The sequence below is a fragment of the Balaenoptera borealis genome (assembly GCF_965194805.1).
Source record: "Balaenoptera borealis genome assembly, contig: HAP1_SCAFFOLD_350, whole genome shotgun sequence".
Lineage (NCBI taxonomy): Eukaryota > Metazoa > Chordata > Mammalia > Artiodactyla > Balaenopteridae > Balaenoptera > Balaenoptera borealis.
Window position 1 is genome coordinate 724,345 of NW_028123843.1, and position 27,822 is coordinate 752,166.

At 40.8% G+C, this 27,822-nt stretch overlaps 1 protein-coding gene across 1 annotated transcript; it reads right to left on the bottom strand.

The window, feature by feature from the left end:
* Window positions 1-1,234: 1,234 nt before the first annotated feature.
* On the bottom strand, window positions 1,235-27,822 carry LOC309621364 (myosin-8-like; the record flags this gene model as incomplete). The annotated part of the gene is given in 41 exon segments (XM_082408880.1): window positions 1,235-2,378; window positions 3,383-3,478; window positions 4,039-4,143; window positions 4,328-4,498; window positions 4,582-4,707; window positions 5,688-5,891; window positions 6,854-7,162; window positions 8,096-8,220; window positions 8,316-8,394; window positions 8,398-8,418; window positions 8,420-8,485; window positions 8,570-8,753; window positions 9,890-10,086; window positions 10,214-10,332; window positions 10,667-10,793; window positions 11,227-11,616; window positions 11,702-11,792; window positions 11,878-12,023; window positions 12,099-12,275; window positions 12,368-12,496; window positions 12,498-12,614; window positions 14,630-14,885; window positions 16,364-16,500; window positions 16,592-16,715; window positions 17,076-17,193; window positions 17,279-17,366; window positions 19,008-19,075; window positions 19,184-19,493; window positions 20,396-20,566; window positions 21,689-21,872; window positions 21,874-21,899; window positions 21,901-22,008; window positions 22,012-22,034; window positions 23,129-23,267; window positions 23,418-23,521; window positions 23,613-23,711; window positions 24,692-24,755; window positions 24,890-24,982; window positions 25,066-25,174; window positions 25,275-25,302; window positions 27,666-27,822. Coding segments are annotated over 41 exon segments (5,535 nt in total), but the record flags the coding sequence as incomplete, so codon positions are not given.

Sequence of the window (27,822 nt, forward strand, 5' to 3'; positions counted from 1 at the left end):
ATGCAGTTTATCAATTTTTTCTCTCATGGCTTGTGCTTTTGGTGTTGGCATCTAAGAAATCTTTGTGTAAACCAAGGTCACAAAGATTTACTCTTACGTTTACTTCTAGAAGTTTTTGTGATTCTACTTGTGGTTTCCTCTTTGATCCAAAATTTAATTTAGGAGAGTATTTTGAATTTTTTTGTTTTAAACTGTTATTAATTTTAGACATTTTTGCGATTGAGGCCTGTGCAGTTAATACTGTAAAGGAGTGAGGCTGATAGGGGTTGAGAGGCAAGGGAGTGTGGATGGTAGAAGGTGGAAGAGGGACAGGAGTGCATAAAGTACAATTTTTGTCTAGATTGCATTTTTGTTCTACTGCTTCCTCTCTTTCTAGATACCAAACTCCTCATGTTTATACTGCACTAAATCTATCTTGTTTTATCCTTCCTCTTTTCATAAGTCCTTTCTCTCTCTCTCTCTCTCTCTCTCTCACCCACTCATCCATCCAATCTGTCAGAAAACCCTATGTGCGCTACCTTCACAGTACATCTAGAATCCATCTGCTTCTCGTCATCTCCCAGTGCCTATCTCTCTGGTCTAAGCCACTGTCATTTTTTATCTTTTATTTTGCAGTAGGCTCCTAACTGGTCTCACAGTTTCGACCTCTGCCCCCTTCAGTGTATTCTCAATGCAGCAGAGTGATTCTTTTTTTTTTTTTAAGACTTATTTATTTATTCATTTTGGCTGTGTTGGGTCTTCTTTGCTGCGCACGGGCTTTCTGTAGTTGAGGCGAGAGGGGGCTACTCTCCCTTGCGGTGCAGAGGCTTCTCATTGCGGTGGCTTCTCTTGTTGTGGAGCACGGGCCCTAGGTGTGAGGGCTTCAGTAGTTGCAGCATGCGGGCTCAGTAGTTGTGGCTTGCAGGCTCTAGTGCACAGGCTTAGTAATTGTGGTGCATGGGCTTAGTTGCTCCGCGGCATGTGGGATCTTCCAGGACCAGGGCTCGAACCCGTGTCCCCTGCATTGGCAGGCAGATTCTCAACCACTGCGCCACCAGGGAAGTCCCCAGAGTGATTCTTTTAAAATGTGTGTTAATATCACTCCTCTGCTCAAAACACTCCAAAGATTTCCCATCTCACTCTGAGTGAAGAAAAAAGTCCTCAGGTGGCCCTGAAGCCCTACATGATCCCTGGGGTCCCAGGTTCCTCTCTTATGCCGTAACTATCTTGCTCATTCTCCTCTAACCCTGCTGGCCTCCTTCCTGTCCCTGGGACATGCCAAACTGCCCCTGCCTCAGGGCCTTTGCATTTTCTTTTGTTCCCTCTGCCTGGAATACTCTTGCTTCCTTCAGGTCTCAGCTCAAATGTGTTTTTCTTAGAGAGGCCTTGCTTGACTCCTCTCTACATAGTACTAACTGCCTCCCTCTTACTTTTTTTATTTCTCATGAGCACTTACCTGACACATTACGCAGCTTCTTATTTTTTTTGTAGATCTTTTTACAAAAATTTTATGTTGGAGTGTAGTTGATTAACAATGATGTGTTAGTTACAGGTGTACAGCAGAGTGATTCATTTATACCCATACAAGTATCCATTCTTTTTCAAATTCTTTTCCCGTTTAGGTTATTACAGAATACTGAGCCGAGTTCCCTGTGCTATACACTAGGTTCTTGTTGATTATCTATTTTAAATATAGTAGACACAGCTTCTTATTTGTTGACTGCCTTTCTTTCCTTGCAGAATATAAGTTCCCAGAGGGAGGGAACTATGCTTTGTTCACTGCTATTCCCATAGTACTGAGAGCAGGGCCCGGCGCATAGTAGATGCTCAGTAACCACCTGTGGAGTGGGTGCATGAGTGTGTCCTGTCTGAAGGCGTAACCTCAGTGAGTGGTTTCCTTAGTCATTTGTAACAGTCTAGAGAGACTTAATAAAATTAAGTCCAGTAAAAGATAATTGTGTGTGTGTGTGTGGTGGAGCTGGAGATGGGAAAGGGGATGCGGGGTGGTGAGGGAGGTACAGATATTGAATGTTCCACAAAGCCATATATAATGTTAGAATAATAATAGCTAGGTGAGAACTGTGTTTGAGAATAAGTAATTTTGGAAGTAAATGAGTCTGGTTCAGTTTATCAGTTCACTGTAGTTTTTATTTATTCAACATGAGGAGAAAAACATCACAAAGCAAGTGACCCAAAATAGCACATGTTGTGCATTTCTTCAGCCCCTTGGCAGCATCAGGCAGATGTGTTCACTCTGCACTGACTTGCGTGTGAATCTCCCGGCTCTTCACCCGCAGCTTGTTGACCTGGGACTCGGCAATGTCAGCCCGTTCCTTGGCCTCCTCCAGCTCGTGCTGGAGCTTGCGGAATTTGGCAAGATTAGCATTGGATTGTTCCTCCTAAGAATAAAGTTGTGAGAGTTAGACTTTGTGGTTCTCATTGCACTTGTCACAAAGAGGATTATTTCCTCAACTCAGATATTTCCTTCTTACGGTTTGTTTGTCATATCTGATTTCAAATCCAGACAGAACTTGTAACTTCAATTATATTTTTTACTCTAAAGAATGAAAGAAGAAATAGTTTTGAAATGGAAGAGACGAGCTCATTATGTCAAACCCATGTATACGTGAAGTCTAATTACGATGTATGGACTGAGTGGAAAGGAGGAAGAGACCCACGTGCGCTCGCTCACAGAGGTTAGACAGTAAATGTAAGGTCAAATTCTAACTTCGGGAAAATCCCAGTTGAAATGTTTTTGCCATATATTTTGACTCTGGTATACAGAGACGCTGCGGGTGGGGGGATGGGGATAGGAAGAAAGTATGCCCTTTGTTGGTTGCACTTACTACCATTCGTGCCTCTCCCTTTCGTGTTCCCTTTTCTTACCTCTTACCCACTACATTGTGTCTGGAAGAGTGGGGAACAACCAGGAAAAGTGAAGCTGGAGAATCTTCCAACACATCCTAATTTGCTACAGCGAATGTGCAGGGATAAGTCCCTGCTGATGACAGTGGTAGTGAGGGAAGGAGTCAGCTGGGGTAAAAGATTTCTGTTTGGCTTTTGGGAACAATTGATTTTGTGCATTTCTAGAGGGAGAGGAATATTTATCATGGTGTTAGATTTTCTGCTGGATATTCTTTGCAGCTATCAAGTAAGGTGGGTTATTTGGAATTTTCTTTTTTCCCCCAACCCCTACAAATTGCTTAATAATAAAAATATCTCGTCTTGAGGTCTTATTCTATAATTAGGATTTGGGGGTAAATTCATATTTATATCCTCTCTCTTAAAAGAAGAATGACATATTCTTACTTGGTCTCTTTCTTTCTCATTAACACATTCTCTTAATATACTTTCTACCCCCAACGAAGTTTCCTTCTTCCCTCAAGGGCTTAAAGATACTTACAGCCTCCTCAGCTTGTCTCTTGTATGATTTCACCTTTGCCTGTAATTTATCTACCAGGTCTTGCAGCCTGAGAACATTCTTGCGGTCTTCCTCAGTCTGGAAGTTTGAAAAAAATGGTCTGCATTGAATCCAACAAAATAAACCCACTGCAGGTGGTGTAGTGAATTACTTTGATATGATGGCAGGTGGGCCTGGGGTAAATGTGGTCAACTCTGAGGCTTCCTTCATAGTATTAACAGTAGCCACTCTTGTTAAATGTCCACTGTGCGCAGGCACTATATTGGAGAGTTATACACGTCTCTAATCCTTACCTCCCTACTCTGGTGAGTAGATGTTTTTATTCTATCTTACAGGTGATGAATTAAGGTTGAGAGTGTTAGGTAACGTATCCGAGTTTAAAAAGTAAGAGGCCAAACTAGGACTAACACCAGTTTATCTGTCTTTGAAACCTGTATTCTTTCCTCACTTACACAATTTTCTAAAGGCCTTCCTGATTTTCCTAGCTTAGGAAAGGGTCTGTGATAGGTGATTGTGTCATTTGCCCCTTATGTATATCGAGTTAACATGTAGCTATTTGTGAGTACCACATAGTCACCAGGTTTTCAATTTCCCTTTGTGCAGGAAGTCTGGATATTCTAGAAAGCTCTTCCCCTTACCTGGGAGGTGAGTTCCTTTACTCTTCTCTCGTGTTTCCGCAAACCTTTAACAGCCTCAGCATTATGTTTCTGCTCACTTTCAACCTCTCCTTCAAGCTCACGTACCTACAATCAAGAAAGATACTTATATAGTCAGTCTTGGGGGATGTTAATTACCTCAGGACCTACTGACGATATTGGGTGGCTGTCCCCAGCCACAGGATAAGGATGGGAGTCAATATACAAGAAGAGAGAAGGATCGGGGAGTGCCGTTTTCACTTCCCGGATTCAGAGAGATTGAGAGACCCACCCTGGCCTCCAGCTTCTGGATGTGCTTCTTGCTGCCTTTCAGGGCCAGCTGCTCAGCCTCGTCCAGGCGGTGCTGCAGGTCCTTCACCGTCTGCTCCAGGTTCTTCTTCATCCACTCCAGGTGGGCGCTGGTGTCCTGCTCCTTCTTCAGCTCCTCGGCCATCATGGCCGCCTAATTAGTAAATAAACCAGTATAATAAACCTGGTAATGGCAGGTAACACACAGTGTCGTTAAACAAATGCTCATTTGCTCACGTTAGTGATGGCCTTCTTGGCCTTCTCTTCTGCATTGTGTGATTCTTGAATTACTTCTTCCACTTCACTCTGGAGTTGTGAAACATCATTTTCCAATTTTTTCTTGGTGTTGATCAGGCTGGTGTTCTGTTAAAAGTAGTGGAAATTTACAAGACCTGCAGTTTGCACACTTGGGATTTTACAAGTGTCTTACTGGTTGGCTTATGCAGGGGACTAATGGCAACATTTCACTGAACTTTAAATATTTGTTCAGTGCATAATGTTAATCATTTGCAAGGTTGGTTACCCCGCCCCGCCACTGCCCCAATGTCCATCTGATTTTTGCATACGGACATGGAGGTTCAAGAATGTCTATATTAGTTAATTGCTCTTTCAATTATATGTCAACCAGACATCGCTAGTGTTCTGTCCTTAAAAGGTTGGAAATATTAGAAAAGAGTCGATTCTTTTTGTGAGAGCCTGGCACTGAGAGTTTCTCAGTTAGAAGGAATCTATTCTCTGTTAGCTTGAATGGTTTGCTCCCTTGGGGAATACTGAATTACTCTTACGAAACATTTTCTTAAAATTTCAACCCAGTGGTTCTCTAAGGGAAGCAATATCACCTCAGTGGGTATTTGGAAATGTATGGGGGTGGATATTTGTGGTTGTCAGAATAACTAAGGCGTGCTACTGCATTTAACACCCAGGCTGGTCAGCGATGCTGAGTGTCCTGCAAGGCACAGGGACTGTGAACATAGCAGTGCTGAACGCTAAAGCGCTCCTGGTGGGAAACGCTACGTGGAACATTTTCAGAGTTTGGAGTCAACAGATATCTTTATTCAAGTTTATTCCACACCATGGTTTTCAAAATAATCTAGAGTTAAATCTTCTTTTTAAATAAAAAAAGTAATAACCCTGCCCCGTTTTCGTAGAAAATCTTAAAAAGAACACACAGCAAAAAATCATCTATAATCGCATCACTTCAAGGTAATTGCAATTAATATTTTAAAGCATCTCCCCCATCCTTTTAAATATACACATATTTATAAAAATAGAGTACTTCCATATTATAATTCTGATTTGTCACTTTACAGTACACCAGCATTTTTCTGATGTGAGGGTCCCACCTGGGTGTGCAGGAGCTGGACGCGCTCGCTGGCGTCCAGGAGCTCCTGCTCTGCCATCTTCCTGCTCCACTCCGTCTGCTCCAGGGTGGCCCGCAGCTCCTCGATCTCGGCCTGCAGCAGGTTGGCTCTGCGCTCCACGATCGCCAGCTGCTCCTTCAGGTCCTCTTGGCCCCGGAGAGCATCATCCACGTGGAGCTGGGTATCCTGTTAAGTTAATAAAAAGGCTTAGACACTCTGAAGAGGATGTGAACATCCCAGGAGATGAACTGTAAGAATGGGTTGGTGCCAGGAACGGGAAATGACAGGCCTGTCATTTGAAGGAGCATGAAAATGGGGATGTCACCTGCTTAGATGAGAGAGGATTATCAGGAGACTGATTCTTGTTGTGTTTTATGCCATCAACTTTTTATTTTTCATGTGCGAGTCACCAGTATCTATAATTTATGGAGCATTTTCCATATGCTGTACCCAGCACTTGACATCTGTCTTCTCACTTCATCCTCACAAGTAACCCTATGAGGTGGGTAGTTTCATTCTTAATTAGTAGAAGAAACAGAGGTTCTGAGAGGTTATAATAACTTGCCTAAAATCAGGCAGCTAGTAAGTGACAAAACTAAGACTTGACCTCAGGCCTATTGGTGCCAAAGTCTTTTAATTTCTCTCATATCATAGCTTATCTCTGGGCTTCTGTTTGTTCTTTTATATAACATTTCTTTAAAAATAATATATTCAGACTTCCCTGGTGGCGCGGTGGTTAAGAATCTGCCTACCAATGCAGGTCACATGGGTTCGAGCCCTGGTCCGGGAAGATCCCACATGCCACGGAGCAACTAAGCCCGTGTGCCACAACTACTGAGCCTGCGCTCTAGAGCCCGTGCTCCGCGACAAGAGAAGCCACCGCAATGAGAAGCCCACGCACCGCAACGAAGAGTAGACCCTGCTCGATGCAACTAGAGAAAGCCTGCGTGCAGCAACAAAGACCCAATGCAGACAAAAATAAATAAATATATATTCTATGTGTATTTATTTTTAGCTACCTCCATACTATGAACTGTATAATTTGTTAAAAGAAAAAAAAATGGATGGTGTAACAAGAAGGTGTTGTGATGAATGGGAGGCGGGTCACTTCCCTGACTGGTCTGGGCTGTTAATGTGGACCCATCTACCTTCAGGATCCCTTGGGTGTTCCTGTAGTTCCTCAAGCTCTCTGCTGCCAAGCAGTTGGCGTGGTTCAGCTGGATTTCCATTTCATTCAGGTCTCCTTCCATCTTCTTCTTGACTCTCAGGGCATCATTCCTGCTCCTCATCTCAGCACCCAGTGTGCTCTGCATGGTCTCCACGACTCTAATGTGGTTCCTCTTCAGCTGGTCAATTTCCTCATCCTTTTCAGCGATTTTCTTATCAACTTCAGACTTGACTTGGTTCAACTCCAGCTGGATACGCAGGATCGTTCCCTCTTCATGTTCAAGAGATGCCTTAACAAAACAGTGATCAATTAGTTAATAATTAATAATGGAAAATGAATATTTGGAGGGTATTCCCTTGTGAGCCAAGCTCTTACTAATATCAGTTTGTCTAATATTACAAAGTATAATAAAACAGCTCTAGGACCCTACTAGGTAAATCATCCTTTAATTTATTCAGTCATAGACTTTATTGGGCAACTCTGTAATAAGGGTGCTTTGTAAAGTATAAAGTGCTATACAAATATTATTCATATGAGTAGTAACAAAAATTATATGATTAAACTTATGTGTAGTAAACAGGAATTCTCTCCCATTCTATAAATTAAAATGTTCATGTGATTCCTGTTGTAGAAATTCTCAGTTTTAAAACATATATATATTTTTGATTACAAAATATGTGTCCATTGTGGAATGTGGGGTAATTTATAAAAACAAAACCTTCCTATTTTGCCTCCACTTAGAGGCACAATTTTAATGTGGTACATTTTTTTTCTAGTTTTTTTCCTATTTATATATATTTATACATGATAAAGTTCTATTGTATATGCAAATGTGTGTCTTGCTTTAAAAATTATCCTCTACCATAAATATTTCCCCATATTAACTACATTTAATGGCTGTAGAAAATTGCATCATATGGATGTTCTATAGTTTGCTTTGCCTTGTTTTTGGATTGGACATCTTGTGTGTAAGCTTTGCCTACATTTAGGATAATTTTCTTGGGATAGATTCTTAGAAATAGAACTGATAGGTCATATTATTACATTTTTAAGACTTTTGATAACTATTGCCAAATTGCCCTTCATAAAGGTTATATGAGTTCAGATTCTCACCTGCTCTGTAATAATGGATCCATCTCATAGTACCATTGCCCAATGAAAACAGTGGTGTTTCCACCAATGTTTATCGTTGATTTTCCCCCCACAACATCAATATACATACCTCTGCTTCCTCTAAGGCAGCCTGAATTTCACATTTCTCTTGTTCCACTTGCTTCTTTATTTTCTCCAGTTCATGGATTTGCTTCCCTCCCTCAGCAATCTGCCCAGTGAGGTCCGAAATCTCCTCTGTGGGTGAACAGAAGGGAGAAGTGGTCAGACTGATATAACATGGAAAGGTCTTTCCAGGGCCATATAGGGTAGGGAAGTTCAAGAGCACTCATGCTGCAAGTTCTTATTTTCTCTCTTTAGCATTTCAAGTTGTTCCAGGGATTCCTCGTAGGCATTCTTGACCTTGAACAGCTAAGTACTGAGAGAACGGGACTCCCTCCTTCTGGGAGGCCTCAAGTTCAGCCTGGGTTTCCTCATACTTCTGTTTCCATTCTGATAGGACGTGAAAAGCGGTATACTGTCAGCTAATGGAAGGAGAAAGGGAGACTAAGTAAAACATCGGTGGAGTTTGAGCAGGCTGGGCCACCTTGTCAAAGTTCCTTTGCTTCTTACCGAGAGCCGCGCAGGCAGCATTAGACCGCTCCACATTAAGCATGAAGTCCTCCACTTCATTCTGGAGCCGCTGCTTGGTCTTCTCAAGGGAAGCGCATTTGGCGTTCACGGCTTCTACGTGTTCCTCGGCTTCCTGCAGACACTGGGCCAGCTTCTTCCTGAAAAGTTAGCCAGGCAGTTAAGGAGAGAGGTCAGGAACAGGGGCAAGTGCTAAACTCCTCAGCCCCCTTTCATAGTCCTTTTTCTACAATGTCAAGTAGCGTGGTTTTCAAAACTGTGGTAGCCAGAACTGCTTTCCAGATGGATTAAACTGTGAAAAGGTCCAAAGTGGTGAACAACTGGACTCAAGTCCTTTTTGTTTTTGAATTGTTAGAGGCCATTGTTGAAGCTGACATTGTATGTATCTTACAGCATATGATTTCAGGATTTTCAGGGCTTCTGATTGAGTATGGTATGGAGAATGATCAGCCAGGGCAGTTCTATTGATTGATTTATATCTCATCTCATTTCAAAAAGGATTTGAGACTAACTAGGTATTTTATTGGTCACAGATATACTGGACATATTCTTTTGCTTTCTCAGACTTTACATTTTATTTTATATACTTTTCTTCCTAGAGAAAAATAGCCAGTTTCTTCTAATAATATATATTTGGTCAGTCTCACCTGAGAGAGGAATGAATAAATAAATCAGGATAATTCATGTAGTCTAAGCAAAGGCAGGGTTTTTCTTTTTATTCCTTCTGAATTGTCTACATTCTTGCTTTACTCCCAATTGTGTGCCAACTATACATGCCTAAGGTACACAAAAACCTTTAGCCGTAATGCTCTAGAAGATCTACCTGAAGGTCTCCTTTGGTCTGTACCCAGACTAAGGCTTTACTTTATTCAGACTAACCCTGAACATTATGCACAGTTCAGATGGCCTCCAACATGAGTTTTAAGAGATCTGTCTTTGTACTACAATACTTAAGAAGGTGGTCTCTGGAATCAGAATGTCTGGTTCTAATCCCAGCTGTACTATTTATTAATCATATGCTCTTGTGTTAGTTGGTTAACCTCTCACAGTCTCAATTTCCTCATCTGTAAAACAGGGATATGAATAATAATGCAATGTAATGTTGCTACGAAAACTAAATGAGTTAATAATAGGATAGTATTTGACACAGTATGCACTTAGGGTAGCTTCTGCTTTTGTTATGTTATCATCATCATCACAGCTGTTTCTGGGAGTTGCTGAGTTGGGCAGCTGGGAAACCATGTCATGTCCCTCCTCTAGAGTTCACAGTACAAACTTGGCCTCCTCCAGCTCCTCTGTGCGCTGGATGGCGTCCGTCTCGTATTTGGTTCTCCACTGGGCCACCTCGCTGTTGGCCTTGGACAGCACCCTCTGCAGCTCGGCCTTGGCTTCCTGCTCATCCTCATACTGTCCCCGCAGCAGGTCACAGTCGTGGCGGGAGGACTGCAGGGCGTGGGCCAGGGCGTTCTTGGCCTGTGGAAGTATGAGTTCAGTGACTTAAATTCATTTCTTCAGTGATATTTAATTTATACACTTAAAGGAGAACCTAACTGAATATGTTTAGATTTGATCAGTCGAGAATACTTTTGGTAAAACTTACTTTAGTTTCTTCCTCTAGCTGACATTTCAGCTCCTCAATCTGCTGCGTAGATGCTTGTTTGGTCCTTGAAAGCTGAGAGACCAAAGCATCTTTCTCATCCAATTGTCGGGAATATTCACCTAAGAATTACCGAAGTAAAGGAATTTGTTCACGGCATAAACAAACAAGCCTAAAGTTTGTATATATAATTATATGTATATGACAAATATATACTTTATCTAATTATAAATATTGTTACAGAATTGGCTAGATTAAAAAGCAGCATTGCTATTGTAGTGTAACAAATAAACTAGTCTGCTGATTCTTTCTTGCTTTTTTTTATTTCTTCTAACCTACTCAGCAAATTCCTATAGTTGATTACTCCCCTCTAATATGGGAGTATTGCTGTTAATTCAGAACCCCCGGGATTGCTTTTGTCTAGTACATAATTGCGGGACTGAGGGAAATCTCTACCCGCTTCCGTCTGCAGGCGTGCTCTCTGAGCCGTCAGGTCATTGATCAGCCGCTGCTGATCTTCCTCCTTTGTCTTAAGTTCACTCACTTGATCTTCTAGAGCGTGGCACATCTTTTCAAGGTTTCCCTACAGCACATGTACCCGTGAAAGATGAGACATTGAATACAGTGGAAAAAAAAAAAAAAGTTACCACTGGATTCTTAAAATATTTTTAGAGTGAATAAATTTATGTCAAGTGTGAGTAGAAACTTATGGCACCAACTCTATGGAACATGCTAGGATTCAAGTATGACGGGTGCATAATCTCCCTAAAGTGCTCATTGTTGGAACTCATTCATTTATCCCAGTGATACTTGACACTGATACTTAAAGTAGATTTGGAAATAATCTTAACAAATTATATCCAGTATTTTAAAAAAATGAAATAAAATGGAATAGATTAGAATACAAAATTTTAGATCAGTGCTATAAACTGCCTACAAACAGTGTTTAATGCCAGAGAACAATGAGGGTTCTTACAGGTTATTAACTATGCTCATTTAAAGACAGTATTGGGTACCTTGGCTTTGGAAATGGTCTCTGAATTACTGCTAAGGTCGTCAATCTCCATCTTCAGCTCACTCTTCTCCTTCTCCAGCTTCTGCTTGACCCTCTGCAGGTTGTCAATCTGCTCCCCCAGCTCGGCCACACTGTCCGCATGCTTCTTCCTCAGCGTGGCCGCCGTGGCCTCATGCTGCAGGGTGGCCTCCTCCAGGTCCCTGAGCATTTTCTGGAGCTCGGCCTCCCGCTTCTTGTTCATCTCAGTCTGGGCCGAAGTGGCCCCGCCGGCCTCTTCCAGCTGCTCGCTGATCTCCTCCAGCTCCCGGGAGAGGTCCGAGCGCTGATTCTCTGCTTTGGCGCGGGAGGCCCGCTCCGCCTCGATCTCCTCCTCCAGCTCCTCGATGCGGGCCTGGCAGTGACACAGCACATTAACATGAACTCATCTCAATTTCAGTTTTTTGGGTGCAGAAACAAATGGAGGTGAGATGACTCACCTGCAACTCTTTGATTTTCTTCTGTAGTTGAATTTCTACTGCCTGCTCATCTTCAATTTTGCTTAGCAGATTGCTGATTTCAAATTCTTTCCTTTAGACAGAAGAACAAGGCGTATTAGTACCCATACAAATTGAAAGATGATGTTGCATAGAATCTTTTTTTCTGGAGTTCCTACTTTTTAAGTTTCTCATCAAGTTGCTGTTCGTCATTTTCTATATCTACTATGGATTCTTGGGCCAATTTTAGGTCACCCTCCACTTTCCTCTTGGCTCTTTCTAGATCCGTTCGAAGTTTCTTTTCTTGTTCTAGAGACCCTTCAAGCTAATGAGAAAATAAACTTTGTTAAAAATTGAAAGTATATTAAAAAAAACTTTCAAATGGGTATTAAAAACACACATCATCCACTTGCTGCTCTAGCTTGGCTTTAGCTTTGTTCAGGGTGTTCACTTTGTCCTCTTCTGCCTGCAGGTCATCCAGGGTCCGCTGATGGGCCTCCTGGAGGGCCTTCTTCTCCTTGGTCAGCTTAGCTATGACCTCGTCCAGGCCTGCCATCTCTTCTGTGAGGTTTTTCACCTAGAAAGGTTAAGGAAGAGATTATCTCTGCTCTAAAGCAGCTTAGTTAGATGGCAGGGTCTCTATATGCTGTATACAAATATATTTCATACCTTGTTCTCTGTGGCATGTTTCTCCTTCTCAACCTTGGCCAGTGTCAGCTCAAGGTCATCTATGTCTTTCTTCAGTTCTGAACATTCGTCCTCCAATTTCCTCTTCTTGGCCGTCAGCTCAGCATTGATCTATCTCTTCCTCATCCTCAGCTCTCTCAGTCACTTCCTTGATCTTTGCCACCAGCTGGATTTTGTTTTTAATCAGTTGCTCACACCTCTCCTCTGCATCAACCAAGGCATCAGCTTCCTGTGGAGAGATTTGCTGAGCTGTTTAGAGAATTGTTACTTATTTTGAACTTGTTCTTTGCACAAAGTAGTAGTGTTTACTGAATGCTAATGAATTTTTCAGTATGAATATAAATTAATTGAACATCATTCCATTGTCTGGAGAAATGTAGCTAATTAGATATGGCACTATAGATTTAGAAGCAAATTAGCCTGAAAAATGACTGGACTGAAGCAATTGACTATTTTTAAAAGTATTGTGTAGAAGAGTGGAAGGACCAAAGGAAGCCTGGGTTCTTGTCCCAAATTTGCCTCCATATGTATGACCTTGTGCAAATTGATTTACTCCTCTTACCCTCAATTATCTCATGTAATTAAGAGGATTGGAATAAATGATTGCTAAGAGCATTTCAACTATAATATTCAAAGATTTTTGACTTAGTCAAATTGGTTAGTTTTGGTTTTGATCATTCCCTACTTGCCTCAAAGAACTAGTTGCTACATTGAATTTTAAAAAGGAAAACTACGTAAGATTATGCCTATAAATACATTTCCATGAAGCATTTTTCATGTACTCAAAACCTCCCTGATAGACCATAACAGTGCTGTATAATTGTCCAAGGTTTCCATTTCCATTTTAAGAATTACCTATTAGTCTCAAAATGAATATTAGACTATATAAGAACTTGTAATTTTGAGAAACTACATAACTCAATGAGGTTTTTATAAATGATTAAAGGACTCATAAAAATCAGTTCAGCCACGACCTTATTACTCTGGGCTGGGGAATTTCTTTAACTTCTCAGTGTTTGTTTATATCTTAAGTTTTTAAAATGCTTAAACTTTTGATAATGAGGCCTTCCAGGGTTCCTTTGCTTTTATTTTTTTATTTTATTTTATTTTTATTTTTTTAATTTTTATTTATTTTTATGGCTGTGTTGGGTCTTCGTTTCTGTGCGAGGGCTTTCTCTAGTTGCGGCAAGCGGGGGCCACTCTTCATCGCGGTGCGTGGGCCTCTCACTATCGTGGCCTCTCTTGTTGCAGAGCACAGGCTCCAGACGCGCAGGCTCAGTAATTGTGGCTCACGGGCCCAGTTGCTCCGCGGCATGTGGGATCTTCCCAGACCCCGGGCTCGAACCCGTGTCCCCTGCATTGGCAGGCAGATTCTCAACCACTGCGCCACCAGGGAAGCCCCGCTTTTATTTTTAATAGTCATACACTCAGTATATATTTACTCACTGACTAATGATAATACCTATGAAAAGAGGTTAAGATGAAAGGCTGTGATTGGGAAAATGTAACCTTCATATAAGTGAACTTGTCAGAAGGAAAAGTTGAAAATAGCTTAAACATTTTAAGAAAACTATCCTTTTTTTTTTTTTACAGATTTCTTCATGACATTGTTGGGCTTGTTGGACCAAGAAAATGGGAGGTTGTATTTGGCCAGAGTGCTGATGCCAAGCCTACCCCCACTCTGATTACAACTTCTTCTTTAACCAATAAACAGAGGCCTTGAGAACTCAGGATCAGTATCAAAGGAAGAATCACAGCGGTCACTAGCTCTGTCTTCCACCGTGGTAGTTCAGTTTAAGTAACTGCAGATGAATTTATTGAGCTAAATCCTGGGGGTTGAGGAAAAGAGATACAGAGAGAAATAAGAATAACTGTCTTTTATGAGTTTAAATACAATCTCATACACTTGTATTCAGGAAATAGGGCTCTTAAGACTGGGATGAAGCAGGCAAGGCAGATGAGTAAAATGACTGAGATTTGGGGGCTTGCCTTTAAACTGCTTCCTTCATGCCTGTTAAATTTGTGATATTGTTAAATAAATTCTTCAATCTCCCATTTTCCATTTGCAATTTGGAAGTAGTTGGTACCTTACTTCTTCACAGGAATATTGAAAGTTAAGTGAAATACTGAAAAAAGCAACTAGAAATTTTCTTTTTCAAGAAAAGGCCATTTGTAAATCCAGAGTGTATGTGAATTCCAGAAAAGCTTCCATGACATGGTGCATTCAGCACACAGAGTACTCACAGATTGAACCTGGAGCTGCAGCTCATTTTTCTCTTTCAAGAGAGTCACCATTTTTTCCTCCAGTTCCTTTCTTTTTGCCTCTGACTTGGCAAGTTCATCTTTGGTTTTCTGGAACTCTTCCTTCATGGTGGCCATCTCCTTCTCTGTCTTCGCACTCTTCAGCAGGGGCTTGATCTTGAAGAAGAGTTTCATCCAGGGCCAGTGCTTGACGTTCATGAAGGCACGTACATTATACTGGATGCAGAAAAGGACTTCTCTGAAATGACCGAAAAGTATCAGTGTAGATTGATCCATTAGAGACAATGTTATCGTTAGTATTATTTTTTTTACATACAAACTCCCCTTTTAATGACCCCCCCCTACATGTAAATGATGTGTCAAATTCTGTATATTTTATATGCAGGACACACACACACACACACACGCCCTCACACTCAGAGCGGTCCTCAGTATGACCACTTTGCTAATGTGCACTGCTCATACTGAACGATTGTGTGTTCTCAAGTCCCTGTCACATTAGCAAAGAAGCTGACTTTAGAGGAAGAATACTTTGTATATATGAGCAACACGTACCATTTTAAGAACATTTGAGAAATCACAATATTAGTGACTTGGGAGTGGGTGTGGCAGGTGTAAGTTAATTGTGCTGCTTGGCCTTCGGCACACTGACGTGACCTGTGAAAGGGCGTGGCTTGCTTTCCTAATTGCCCACCTAAATTGAGCTTATGGTTTATCCTGTTTTCCTTGAAACCTCTCCTCTTATTTTAATCGCTGCCGAATTATCTACTCCATAAACAACTTTTGTTAGTTTCTTCACATAATAGACTGGCTTTTCTCAAGTCCTTTCAAATGCCTACTTCTTACCTGCTCAGTTAGATTGTTAATGTCTGAAGAGCATTTAGCTACAAAATTTGTTTTATTTAAATAACATTTTAAAATAGTAATAAAAGATATTCCTGCACACTGTAGCAATAGACTGGCAAGGTTTACCTGCCTTATAACAATGTGTGTGCCTCTTCAAGCTTGTTAAAATGGAGATTCTATTTCTGTAGGTCCAATTTATAAGAACCATATCTCTGAGAAGGCAGATATCATGACATAAACCATAATGTTGACACATGGAAAAGACTTGGGAACACTTATACCACAGAAGTAAATAAGTACAGATGAGCAAAATGAATGCAAAACATGTGTGTAAGGACAGGGAATGCAGTAGTGCTGGGTGGATGGGTTGGATGAGGTTAATTAGAGGAAGCGGAAATGGAAGTCTTGAATTGGTAAAGAGATAAATTAGGCTGAGAGGGGAGGGCTTGTGCAAACAGGAGAGAAGGAGATAAGCAAATTGTTTAGCCTGGCTGGAAAAGGCTGTGCGGTGGGAGATGATAGATGAGGTAGGGAATAGAGAGTGGCCTTGACAGACTCACAGGCAACTTGGATTTGATGTGGGAGACCGTGGGGAACCGCAAACAGATACGGCATGATGAAAATAGTGCTTACTGCAAATGATTCCTGCTGCTGTATGTGAGATGAATGAAAGGGAGAAACTGAGGGAGGAGAGAAGTTTTGAAGGGAATCCCAGTATGAGGGGTTAAGCAGAGGCTGATGTGTTGTAAGAGTGAGTTCCGAACTGGGTGAGAAGTGCATGTTAACCACAAAATGAAAGAGTTACTGAGTAAGGAAGACCGATGTAAAGTCTCTAAGAGACCTTACAGTCCTTATCCTCTGCATGGTTACCTCCTTTGCAACATCTTCTGATATTCTACCCTCATTAGGAATCCCCTACAGATGGCTTGAGTTCTTGTTATAATCTGGACCAACTTTTCATCTCTCATTTCTTCCAGAAGACCCAGCAGGCCAGCTTTGAAGAAAACCTGGAGAGAGGGAAAGTTCCAAATCATCCCCAGACTACAGGAGATACAGCCATGGCAGAGGACTTGGATCAGGTGTAAGTAATAGCCATACCTTTGTATGTCCAAATTTGTCCTGGGTGTGATCAATATCAATAGAGGCAAGAAGTTTCTCAGAAGCCTTCTTGCTGTCAATGAACTGTCCATCTGGAATAGCACTTGCATTTAAAGCTCTGTATCTGTTCAGTCGAAGAAAAAAAGAATGATTAGGAAGGTGTGATCATATATGAAAACCAAACGACACCAAAAAAAAGTCAGTAAAAAGAGAAAAAGCAAAAGTAGAAAATCCAGCTGTCCTTTTAGGTTCAGGTAGTGAAACAATATGATTTTTCCACAAGCTAATGCATGCTTCCATCCTATTTTTAAGAAATGCCACCTTCTCTAGCCTGTATTCTGTTCTTGCACCACAAGGCTATATTATTTGACTTAATTTCGTAGTATTGATGAAGCAGGATACATAAAAACAATGAACAGAGGACAACAGTGAAAATGATTAATTAGTCACAGCATTCAGTGAAATATGACAGAGGGAGACTGGCCTTTGTTTAAAATCCCCATATAAGATTCGGCTTGGGAACCCCTTCCTGCAGATGCGGATGGCCTCCAGCATACCGTTGCACCTCAGCTGGTGCAGGACAAGATCATGCTCCATGGCGCCTAAAAATAAATCAGAGTACTTACTACTGGGCACTGAATTTTCAAACTTGTGCCTGTTTGATTATTTCATGCTCTTAGATCTTACCAGGAGTTTTGGTTTCGTTGGGAATGATACACCGTACGAAGTGAGGGTGTGTGCTCCTCAGATTGGTCATCAGTTTATTTAAATTTTCCTAGAAGACCAGGTAGAAGGGACTTGATGAGAAAGTTCTATTTCAGATTGCTTTTTTTGGTAATTATATGGAACGAACCTAGGCACTTTCTTAACTATATTAGGTAAAAGTCTATGAGGCTTCAGTTGCTCTGTGTTTTAAAGGTCTCAAGAGTTCTAGCCTGCCAAATAACTGAAAGGCTAAAGTGCTGGGAAGAAATGCAGCTCTCCCTGGTATTCATTTATGACACCTAAGATCTATCCTGTAAACAAACTGCAAATTCAGTAGCCTTGACACACAGCAAGTATTCTTGACCGGGAATCAGAAGACAAAAGACTACAGTCTCGCTTTGCCACTAATGAGCTCCTTGACTCTATAAAATCCCTTTTCTCTTTCTGGGCCTCATCTGAAAATAGTTGAGATTACCTCTAAGGCCTCTTTCATCTCTCTCAGTGCTAATATTTTTCACAGTAGTAGTTTACAGTGGTAACCTAGGTTAGCCACTGTCCAATGTTTGCCATTCCTTCCTTGAGTGTATTATTCCCTGGGACCTGTAACCTCTTGTTTTTTGGTTTTTGTTTTTGGAAGAGTCTAAAATCATAAGACTACATGACCTTGTGTGAGTGGATCTTGGGTACCTGAGAATGATCACAGTCTGAAGCATATGGGGGGGGGGGGGGTTATTCCAGAAATAGAGTAACTGATTATGACAGACAGTGGTGTTTTACTCCACCAGAGAAAACTAGCAAGTAGCTATTTCTCAGTATTTCTTAGGTATATTCGTTGAGAAGGCAGAGTTGCTTTATTTTTCATATCTCAGTTAACTATTAGGAAATAAAGTGAGTAATGTGAGTTTCTAATCTTGCAATTATGTACAAGGATAAGTTGATGAAACAAGGGCATATTTGGTGAAATAATGCAAATTGGTAGTGAGAAAAAAAGAACAGGGCTGTTTTCTTGTTTAGGTCATACATAGTATCTGCATTTTAGTTTTAAAAAGAACGAGACTTAGCCATAGAAATCCTGACAAAGCAACCATTAGACCAGATGCTCCATATGTTCCCCTTTAGAAGAGCCAGTTTTTAAGCCATCTAAGAGAATCACATTATTTGTAGTAATGTTATTATTACTGTTATTCTTAAGAGAGATTTTTCTATCTTAATCATCAATCTAAATCACTAGGTTTGGCTTTAGATAATTTTCAGCTATTACAAAAAATTAAATCCACCTCAGAGGACAAAGATGTGATTTGGTGGAAGGATGTCCTAAAGGGTGTGTCTCAGGCTCAATTCTCAAAGGGGAACTCAGGAACATTCTCAAAGGGCAACATTAGTGGAATAAAGATACGGCTTTCCACAGGGAGACCTTTGAAGTTCAGCTGTGCTTCCTTAAAAATCGGCCTTATTATATAGCGAGAAAGCTTCGAAGGGCATTTTGGAATTCCTGAATACATTAGATGAGCATAATAAGGAATAAGAGGTAAAACATTCAGCCCTACAGGAGGAGTATTGCTTTGGCTGTACCCTGACAAGAAGGAATATTTGAAGTAATTCCTGTTAACATTCCATTCCCTCCTAATTTATTCTAAATCCTTTATTCTTATCCTAATTATGATAAGTCATAGAAACTGAACAGATTTTTCGAATTAAATTTGTACTTCACCCTGAAAAGGGCTAACACAGTCTGGAAAGAAGAGCCCTTCTTCTTAGCACCTTTCTTTGCGCTGCTGTCTAAGATAAAAAGAAAACCCATCAACGAAAGTAGAGTCCCAGAGGCTGGAATGGTATGTGAACGTTCTGTGGGGAGAGGTTAATTTAGATCAGGGGCACAGAAAGTACCAGCTTCAGCACTAGCATATGTGGAAAAGAGACTGGCCAGAGTCTTCACTGCAGACGTCTGGTACAGCCCAACCACACTGCCGTTCAGGGGGTCCTTGTTCTTGTCCAGCCAGCCGGCGATGTTGTAATCCACGGTGCCCGCGTAGTGAACCAGCGAGAAGTGGGCCTCGGCCCTGCCCTTGACCACTTTGGGCTTCTGGAAGTTGGCACACTTGCCCAGGTGCTGGTCATACAGCTTGTTCTTGAAGGAGGTGTCTGTGGCCTTGGGGAACATGCACTCCTCTTCCAGGATGGAAAAGATACCCAGTGGCTGAATTCAGAAAAGTAGACATTGGTGTCAACCTATCTGGTCTCAAAAGATATAGACATAGTGGCTGTCGTTTGATTGAATTATGAGCACTCCTAATTAAATATATTTATAAAGTAAACCAGGGTCATAGCTCAAAGAGGTCCTTTTGTTATCACTAGAATGACTTTTCCACCATTCTTTCTCACATTCAATCCATAGCATTATTTTCAATTAAAAGAATAGCTGGATATAAACTCCAAATGTCAGCACTGCATAAGTGGGGGCGACTTATTAAAATGTTCTGTGATTATGTGATTACCACATTTTCCCCTGTTTGGTGAATTAATCTATTGTCAGAGTTTTATTTTTCTATGAAAAGGACTTACTGACTTAGAATGATGTTTACTTTATATGCAATAACTTAACGGTATAAATAATGCAAACCTTATTTAAGACATTTTGTGCATTTAATCCCATAAAGATAGATTATGAAGAAGCATAGCAATTTGACTCTTGACTTCCAAACAGGTTACCTTTGATATAAGCCCTAGCTCTGTGACCTGTGCATTAATTTTGATTTAGAAAATAGTTATTTCTATTGTTGACATCTTGGATCATAGTGGAGATAGATTTAGAACAAATGAGGTAGTTCTTCTAGTGAAGCAGACCATCTCAATAGAGATGCTGCTTTAAACTTGGATCTGAGTCAGTGTTAGAACAGAACTTGTTACGACAAAATGAAGCTAAACACTCTCTGATTCTTCTTACGTAAAAGTTGAAAAGAGAAAGTCATTTCTAAAGTAATTTTCTAACTTGTTCTGATATCAGTCTATTTAAGATTACAGTAATACATTCTGGAGTTGCTTAAGGCACTTGGGAAAGTTATCCTTTCAGTTCGGGTTTCCTTTAGAAGTCAAACAGACCTTCTCGATGAGCTCAATGCAGGCGGCCAGGTCCATCCCGAAGTCGATGAACTCCCACTCGATGCCCTCCTTCTTGTACTCCTCCTGCTCCAGCACGAACATGTGATGGTTGAAAAACTGTTGCAGTTTCTCGTTGGTGAAGTTGATGCACAGCTGCTCCAGGGTGTTGAACTGCACAAAACCAAATTTCCAACATTAAGTGGATTTTTATAGCAGTAGAATTCATTACTGAAAAATCTTTTATTGAAAATATGTGGAATACAATAACGAAATAAAGTTTAAACTGATTGTTGTCTCTTCAGAAATCCCAGGGAAAAAATAATCATTTTTGACATGAACCCTTTTCATGATTTCTGAGCATTATTTAAAGGCACAGCTGTCAATCACACAGCAAGAGTTCTGGTAGAATCTACCTCTTTCCACCTCTGAAGATTGCATGGGCAAAAATGTGCCTTAAAAGTATAACCATGATCCTATGAGTTATGGTTCAGATTTAAGGGTGAAAGTAATTCATTACAAAGCCTCACTTCTTTTACCCCCCCCCCAATTCAAGATAAAGGTCACATTTTCACTTTTGGCGTCACCTTATTAAGGAAAGCTTTTCTTAAGACCTTTAGTTGATGTGCAGAGTGAAATTAATAGGCTAATTGCTCTTCTATTCATATCAAACATTTGGTAAATCCTCATTGTCAGGTCTGTGAAAGTGGGGACTGATGTGGTATAGAAATTGAAGATCTGATGGAGTCTTTATAATAATTGACACCCTCATTTTATAGATGATAAAGCTGATGCCCCAGAGGGGAAATGGTGTGTGTCATATGAATCTGGAAGAGGGAAGACTATGAACTGTCACTACGCTTCTACCTCTAGGCCGTTTCTCCTCCATGGGAGGTACCTTGTGTATGGACCAAACGTTACATAGCCAGGTTCCTGTCGTGGCTTTGCCTTATATGGCTGGAGGATCTTTAGCAAGTGTTTTGATTTTCTTGCATCTGTTTCTCCACATGTAATTAGAAGTAATATTAGTTACTCCTTCATGGGTTGTTGTGAAGATTAAATGAGGTAACATTTTGAAGTGCTTAGTAGAGAAGCCAGAAATACAGGCTTCGTGATAAATGTTAGCTATTATTATTACTTCTGTTATTATCCAGTTACCTCCTAGCTATTTCGTTCTAGGTGCCATGCTGGAGAGAGCAATGTAGACACTACAAGTGTAAATGAATAATAATACTCAGTATATCAAAACCCAAATTGCCTTTCTCCCACTTTTTATTAATATGAAGATAAACTCACATCAAAGATCTCAAAGCCAGCGATGTCCAAGACCCCGATGAAGAACTGCCTGGGCTGCTTGGTGTCCAGCTGCTGGTTGATGCGGGCGACCATCCACAGGAACATCTTCTCGTAGATGGCTTTGGCCAGAGCGCCCACTGCATTGTACACCTTCATGGACAGAGTAATGTTTGTTGGCACTATGAAAGGCCTGGGATGTGTGTGATTCATTGAGGTTGTGCACTTACCTGCTGCACAGTCTGGCCTTTGGTGACGTATTCATTGTCGACCTTGACCCTGGGATAGCAAAGGGCTTTGAGTAGATCAGCAGAGTTCAGACCCTAGAGATAGGCAGCTTTGTCAGCAACCGCAGAGACACAATTCAAGGAATGTTGTTTAACAGCAGATACCTCTTCAAGGTAGTCTTTCCATTTTCCTCCATCCATTTTCCTTATTTTTTAAATAAAAAGCTTTAAATAATTCTATAGAAGATCAGGTGAGGCTCTCTGTATATTAGAGCATGTACTTGCTAATAAATGGTCAGTCAGTTACACTGGCCTTTGGTGATTTGTTGCAAGCAACTCCTGAGAAATTTAACAACAATAAAAATATGTCCAGTGTTTATGGAAATAATTTATGTAACACAAAAGCCAGAGTCTCTGCTCTTAAGACACAGTAGGTGGGGGTGGAAGGTAAGATAAATACACCTTATCTCAATTTAGCTCCTCCCAATTTAACCTCAATGAATTAGTTTCTTTATCTGAAAATGTGAGGATTAAATTTTAGTGCATGATTCCTACAGAGTCCCCTTCAAAAATTTTGTCAGCGACTATGATGTAAATGAGGGAGAGAGAATGTCGAGCCAGGGTGGTCAGGAAAGGCTTAAAGGAGCAGATAACTTTAGCTTCCGTGGTAGATCCTGTAAGTTCCATGTTCTTTCCATACATAGAGTATATGATTTTTCTTTCTCAGTTTCTTTTTTATCTTACTTGTTACCTAGATTCTCTGAGGGTTAAATGTAGACAACACACACACACATGTGCACAGATGTCCTCCAACCCCAGCTCTGTGTTTGGGCAAGACCCTGTATCCCTCCACTAGGTTTACCCAGCTGGTGCTGAAATAGACCAATATTCCAAGTTATCCTATATACCTTCTCGCCATTGCTAAGGCAAAGCAAGCGCACGGTTCTGTCTCATTCCCTCTCTAATGATCTGGCCCCAGGTTGTGCTTTTTAGATGTATCCTTGCAAGTGGCTATTAGGGTTCATGTGGGCTGCATAGAAAGATGGAGATATGGAGATGTGAGGAGGGAAAGGGGGTGAGGAAAGCATGCAGTGTGTGTAAATGTGTACCTGCCCCTCAGAAGTCCAGCTACAAAGGAAATGTGAGTTTAGAATAACCTTTTTTATTTTCTTGCTGTATTCTCTAATTTAAACCCAGATGGAGGTTCATTTGGTACCTTCGGTGCCATCTGGCTCCGCTTGCTCCTCACGCTGCTTTTGCTTGAATTTCATGTTTCCATAATGCATCACAGCCCCTGTGAGCTTGTAGATGGACACTTTCTCCTCAGGAGTAAAGCCCAGGATGTCAATGGCACTCTGCCAGGAGAAATGACAGGACAAAGTTAGGGCAGAAGAGACTTAACATATTTTGGAGAATTTACTCTATAAGGTAACCACACTTATAGTGTGGTTGCTATTGTCATTTCCATACATAATAGATTTTTAAAAAGTGAGTGTGTGTCTTACATCAGTGGCCATTAGCTCTTCTTGGTCATCAATGCTAGTGACTGTGATCTCCCCTTGACTGACGAAGGCATAGTCATATGGGTTGGTGGTGATCAGGAGCATTTCTGGATACATAGAATTCAGGGTGTATGTTTTACATTAGAAGTTGTTAACAAAAATATTAACTTTTGTCTGTGAACTTAAGTTCATCCTTACCAATCAGATCTGCCTTCTTATTGGAAGTGATCTGATAAAAAATATGGTAGCTTCTTTCTGCCTTTAACTGGAAAGTAACTCTAGACTTTTCTAGAAGATCTGGAAAGAGAGGGAAATAGACATTGAATTAGAAAAAAATATCAATGCTGCTGAGATATTAAATGAACTGCAGTGTCTTTGGCTAAAATTGGGGACATGACGTTCGGCTCCATTGAGATTTCAACGTGATGATGGATCCTGTTGGTACTACATGTAAGAATTCCAAATACGTATGGCAATTACCCAAGGTTCTCACCATCTAAGAGCAGAGAGTGAAGTATGCATGCTCTAGTAAAAATCAACTTTGCATATGGATGGCCTGCGACCTCTGTATTATAGTTGATCCTTAATATCCCCTCCTTTCTCAGATCACCTTAGATTCTTTGGTGAGGGACTTACCTTGGAAACACCTACCAAAGCTCAGATTGGGCTTCCCTCGTGGTGCAGTGGTTGAGAATCCGCCTGCCAATGCAGGGGACACGGGTTCGAGCCCTGGTCTGGGAAGATCCCACATGCCGCGGAGCAACTGGGCCCGTGAGCCACAACTACTGAGCCTGCGTGTCTGGAGCCTGTGCTCCGCAACAAGAGAGGCCGCGATAGTGAGAGGCCTGTGCACCACGATGAAGAGTGGCCCCCGCTCGCCGCAACTAGAGAAAGCCCTTGCACAGAAACGAAGGCCCAACACAGCCATAAATAAATAAATAAATAAATAAATTTATTTAAAAAAAAGTTCAGATCAAGAGCAAATCACAGAAATGTATTGTAAGCCTATAGATAACTCATAGGAGTCCATAGATAGTCCTACTGTTTTTCCTGGAGAAAATGTCAGAGTTGCTTCTGAGGCAGGAATTGCAGAATGTGTTATAGAGCCATCAGTCTGCGACTGAGGTAAATAGAGCACGCAGCGATTATGGATAAGTTTGGCATTAGCTCACGGGCAACACCGCCAGCAGGCTCAGTGCTCAACAAGTGTTGTGAAATATCCCTGCAAATGACATCACATGTTTCTCTGTTTGATTTTCAATGGTCCTGTTACTCACATGTTTCAATATCAGCAGAAGCCAGTTTCCCTGTGGTACCGAAGTGGATCCTGATGAATTTACCCTTGCAAGTGAAAAAGATGATGTTATATACAAAACTGTTAGCACACGAGTAACAAGAGGTTGAGTTAATAACTCAGACATGCCTTTTTGGGCATCTAAGACCTGAGAACACCCTTCTGTGACCCAGAGACTCACAAAGCGAGAGGAGTTGTCATTCCTCACAGTCTTGGCGTTGCCAAAAGCCTCCAGCAGGGGGTTGGCACTGATGATTTGATCTTCCAGAGTCCCCTGCAAAGGCAAGAACAGTCCTCACATCTGGGGCTTCCTGCATGCCCTGCCAGTCTTGATTCTGACACGCCAGTCAGACCCACCTGCATTTTGCCAGTTTCCTCCTTCTTCTTCTCTCCAGTAACTGCAATTGTTGCAAAGTACTGGATCACACGCTTCGTGTTCACAGTCTTTCCTGCCCCAGATTCTCCACTGTCAAAGAGAAACCAGAGAAGAGATCAGAACTACAGCTCACATTGTCGACATCTAAGACAATCATCACAAACCAGAGAAGAAGAAAAAAATCACATACGTGATCAGGATGGACTGGTTCTCACGTTCTGTAAAAAAGAAATCAAGACCATCAGTTTTTAAAGATAGTACACATTCAGTACAAAGATTATTGACTCTGTAAAGATTCATCAGTTTATCCTTTTTAACATTTTGAAGATGTTGCCTATGATCTTGGTTTTGTGTGTAGCTCCCAGATAGTACTTGCCTCTTGGAGTAAAACTTATGAAAATGAGAGGCAAAGAATCATCTGTTTCTTCTTAAAATATTATTAATTTAAAAACCTATGGGAAGTTTCAAACGTATACAGAGGTAGAGGCAATAATGTATAAAGAGCTCCTATGTACCCATCATACAGTTTCAACAGTTATTATTTGGCCAACTTTGTATAACCTGTACACCCATCCTAAACTCACTTGGTTGTTTTAAAGAAAATTCCAGGCATCATATAATTTCATCTGTAACTACTTCAGTAAGAATCATACAATTCTGAAGTTTCATTTAACAGATGAAGAAACAAACCCAGAGAGAAATAAGTGACTTTTCCAATAGTTACATAGCTTATCAAGATGTTTAGGTCTATTTGACTTCCAGTTTATATATTTTTCTGCTACCGGGCCTCCTCCTGGTTTTTCATATGAATTTGACAGCTGGTAATACTAAAAAAAGAAGGGATCTGGAACTGTAAATGTTGGTGTTCATTTACTTTTATTTTCCTTTTTATTTTATACACGTTTCTAAGTAATAAAAATAAAAATTGTCACTAGTTATATGACTGATATGTTGGATATATACCAATTTTCTGATTTGTTAAATCTTTAATTCTATACTGATAGAGATTTTAGAGCATTCTCAAATCTAAAAAAATCTATTCAGAGAAATAGATGCTAATTTGGGTGCTATTTAGATGTGGATATAGACTTTAGAGAACTTCAAAGCTCTATTCAGGGAAGTAGAGACAGATTTTGGAACATATTCAGATTGATTTCTTTTTCCAATAGAAGAAAATACAAGAAAGATCATATCTCATCTAGTGGGAGCATAGATAAGAAAACAATGTTCTAGTCTCTAACCTCGTCAAATGCCACAGTTTGGGGTGGTTTTTATACAAAAATCATGTTTGGAGATAAGTAATCTTGAATTTGGAGCAGCCCCAAAACTTGGGGGAGTGGGGACCTCTGTAGGGGTGGTGGTGTACAGAGCAGTGTAAATGCAACTGCTAAGTGTTAAAACCTCTGGAATGAGCCCACATTTGGATAATTTCTGGAAGGTAGCTAGCTTCTGCTGACAACTAAACAACGGTTTCCTGGCATGATATCCTTGTAGAACTGCTGGCCAATTTGTAATGGAAGATTCCTATTTTATCCCTTTCTCTTCCCTCTTCTCCTTTAAAAGACAATTTAAAAACAGTGCAAAAAAACAAACAATCAAATAAAAAAAACAAAAAGGAACAAAATCTTCTCCAGTTTCTAATATCTCATGGAAGAACAGGAAACTCAGGAATTTAGAATATTTCCAAAGGCAACACATTTGGTGTGTGCCTATAAAAGGTTTTCATGCTGTATTTAGGCCTACAGTTCGCATCAAAGCTATTTGTTTATGCTTTGATAAGACAGGAATAACAGACTTTGATATAATTTTTAAAAAATATTTTCGGGACTTCCCTGGTGGTCCAGTAGTTAAGACTTTGCCTTCCAACGCAGGGGTTGCAGATTTGATCCCTGGTCAGGGAGCTAAGATCCCATGTGCCTCGCAGCCAAAACACCAAAACATAAAACAGAAGCAATATTGTGACAAATTCAATAAAGACTTAAAAAAAAATGGTCCACGTCAAAAAAAAAAAAAATCTTAAAAAAAAGTATTTTCAAAGAAAGAGGGATTTCTATTTTCTTCTATTCTTGTAGGAAAATGCTTCAAAATCTTTGAGAGGAAAGTCATAGCTCTTTCTTTACTCCTGTTCTACCCCAAAGGCTAGTGATATTAGCTGTGTCTTTTAAAGATAAAGAATTCACAAAGCTTTCCCGCTATGGCTGGTAACTATTTTCCTTGATTGCTGTGGATGTGGATATTTTTTAAAAATCTACTTGAACTTTTTTTCTGTCCAAAGCAGAAAGTAAAAAATGTGAGAAAGCAACAACAAATATGTTTGCAGAGGTCTACTACTTATTTCAACTAGGCTTCTGGCTACCAGCTGGGTTAGCTTGGGTAGGTCGGTGCATTCAGTGAGCTTCACTTTACTCACCTGTAGAATGGCTGCAGGGAAGCATATGTGCTATTACAGCTCTGAGAGCTTCTTGAAAGCAGTGAAGCCCCAGGTGGCCGCAATGTATTATTGTGATCAGAGCCCAAAGTCTGTCTGTGCGTTAAAGATTCTATTTCCACATTTCTGTAAACAGATGCATCACTCACTCACCAGTCATCATGAACTGATAGGCGTTGTCAGAGACGGAGAAGATGCGGGGCGGGGCCTCTTGGCGCTTTTTGCCTCGGTAGGCAGCCCCCACCTCGGGGTCGTACACCGGCAGCCACTTGTAGGGGTTGACGGTGACACAGAAGAGGCCCGAGCAGGT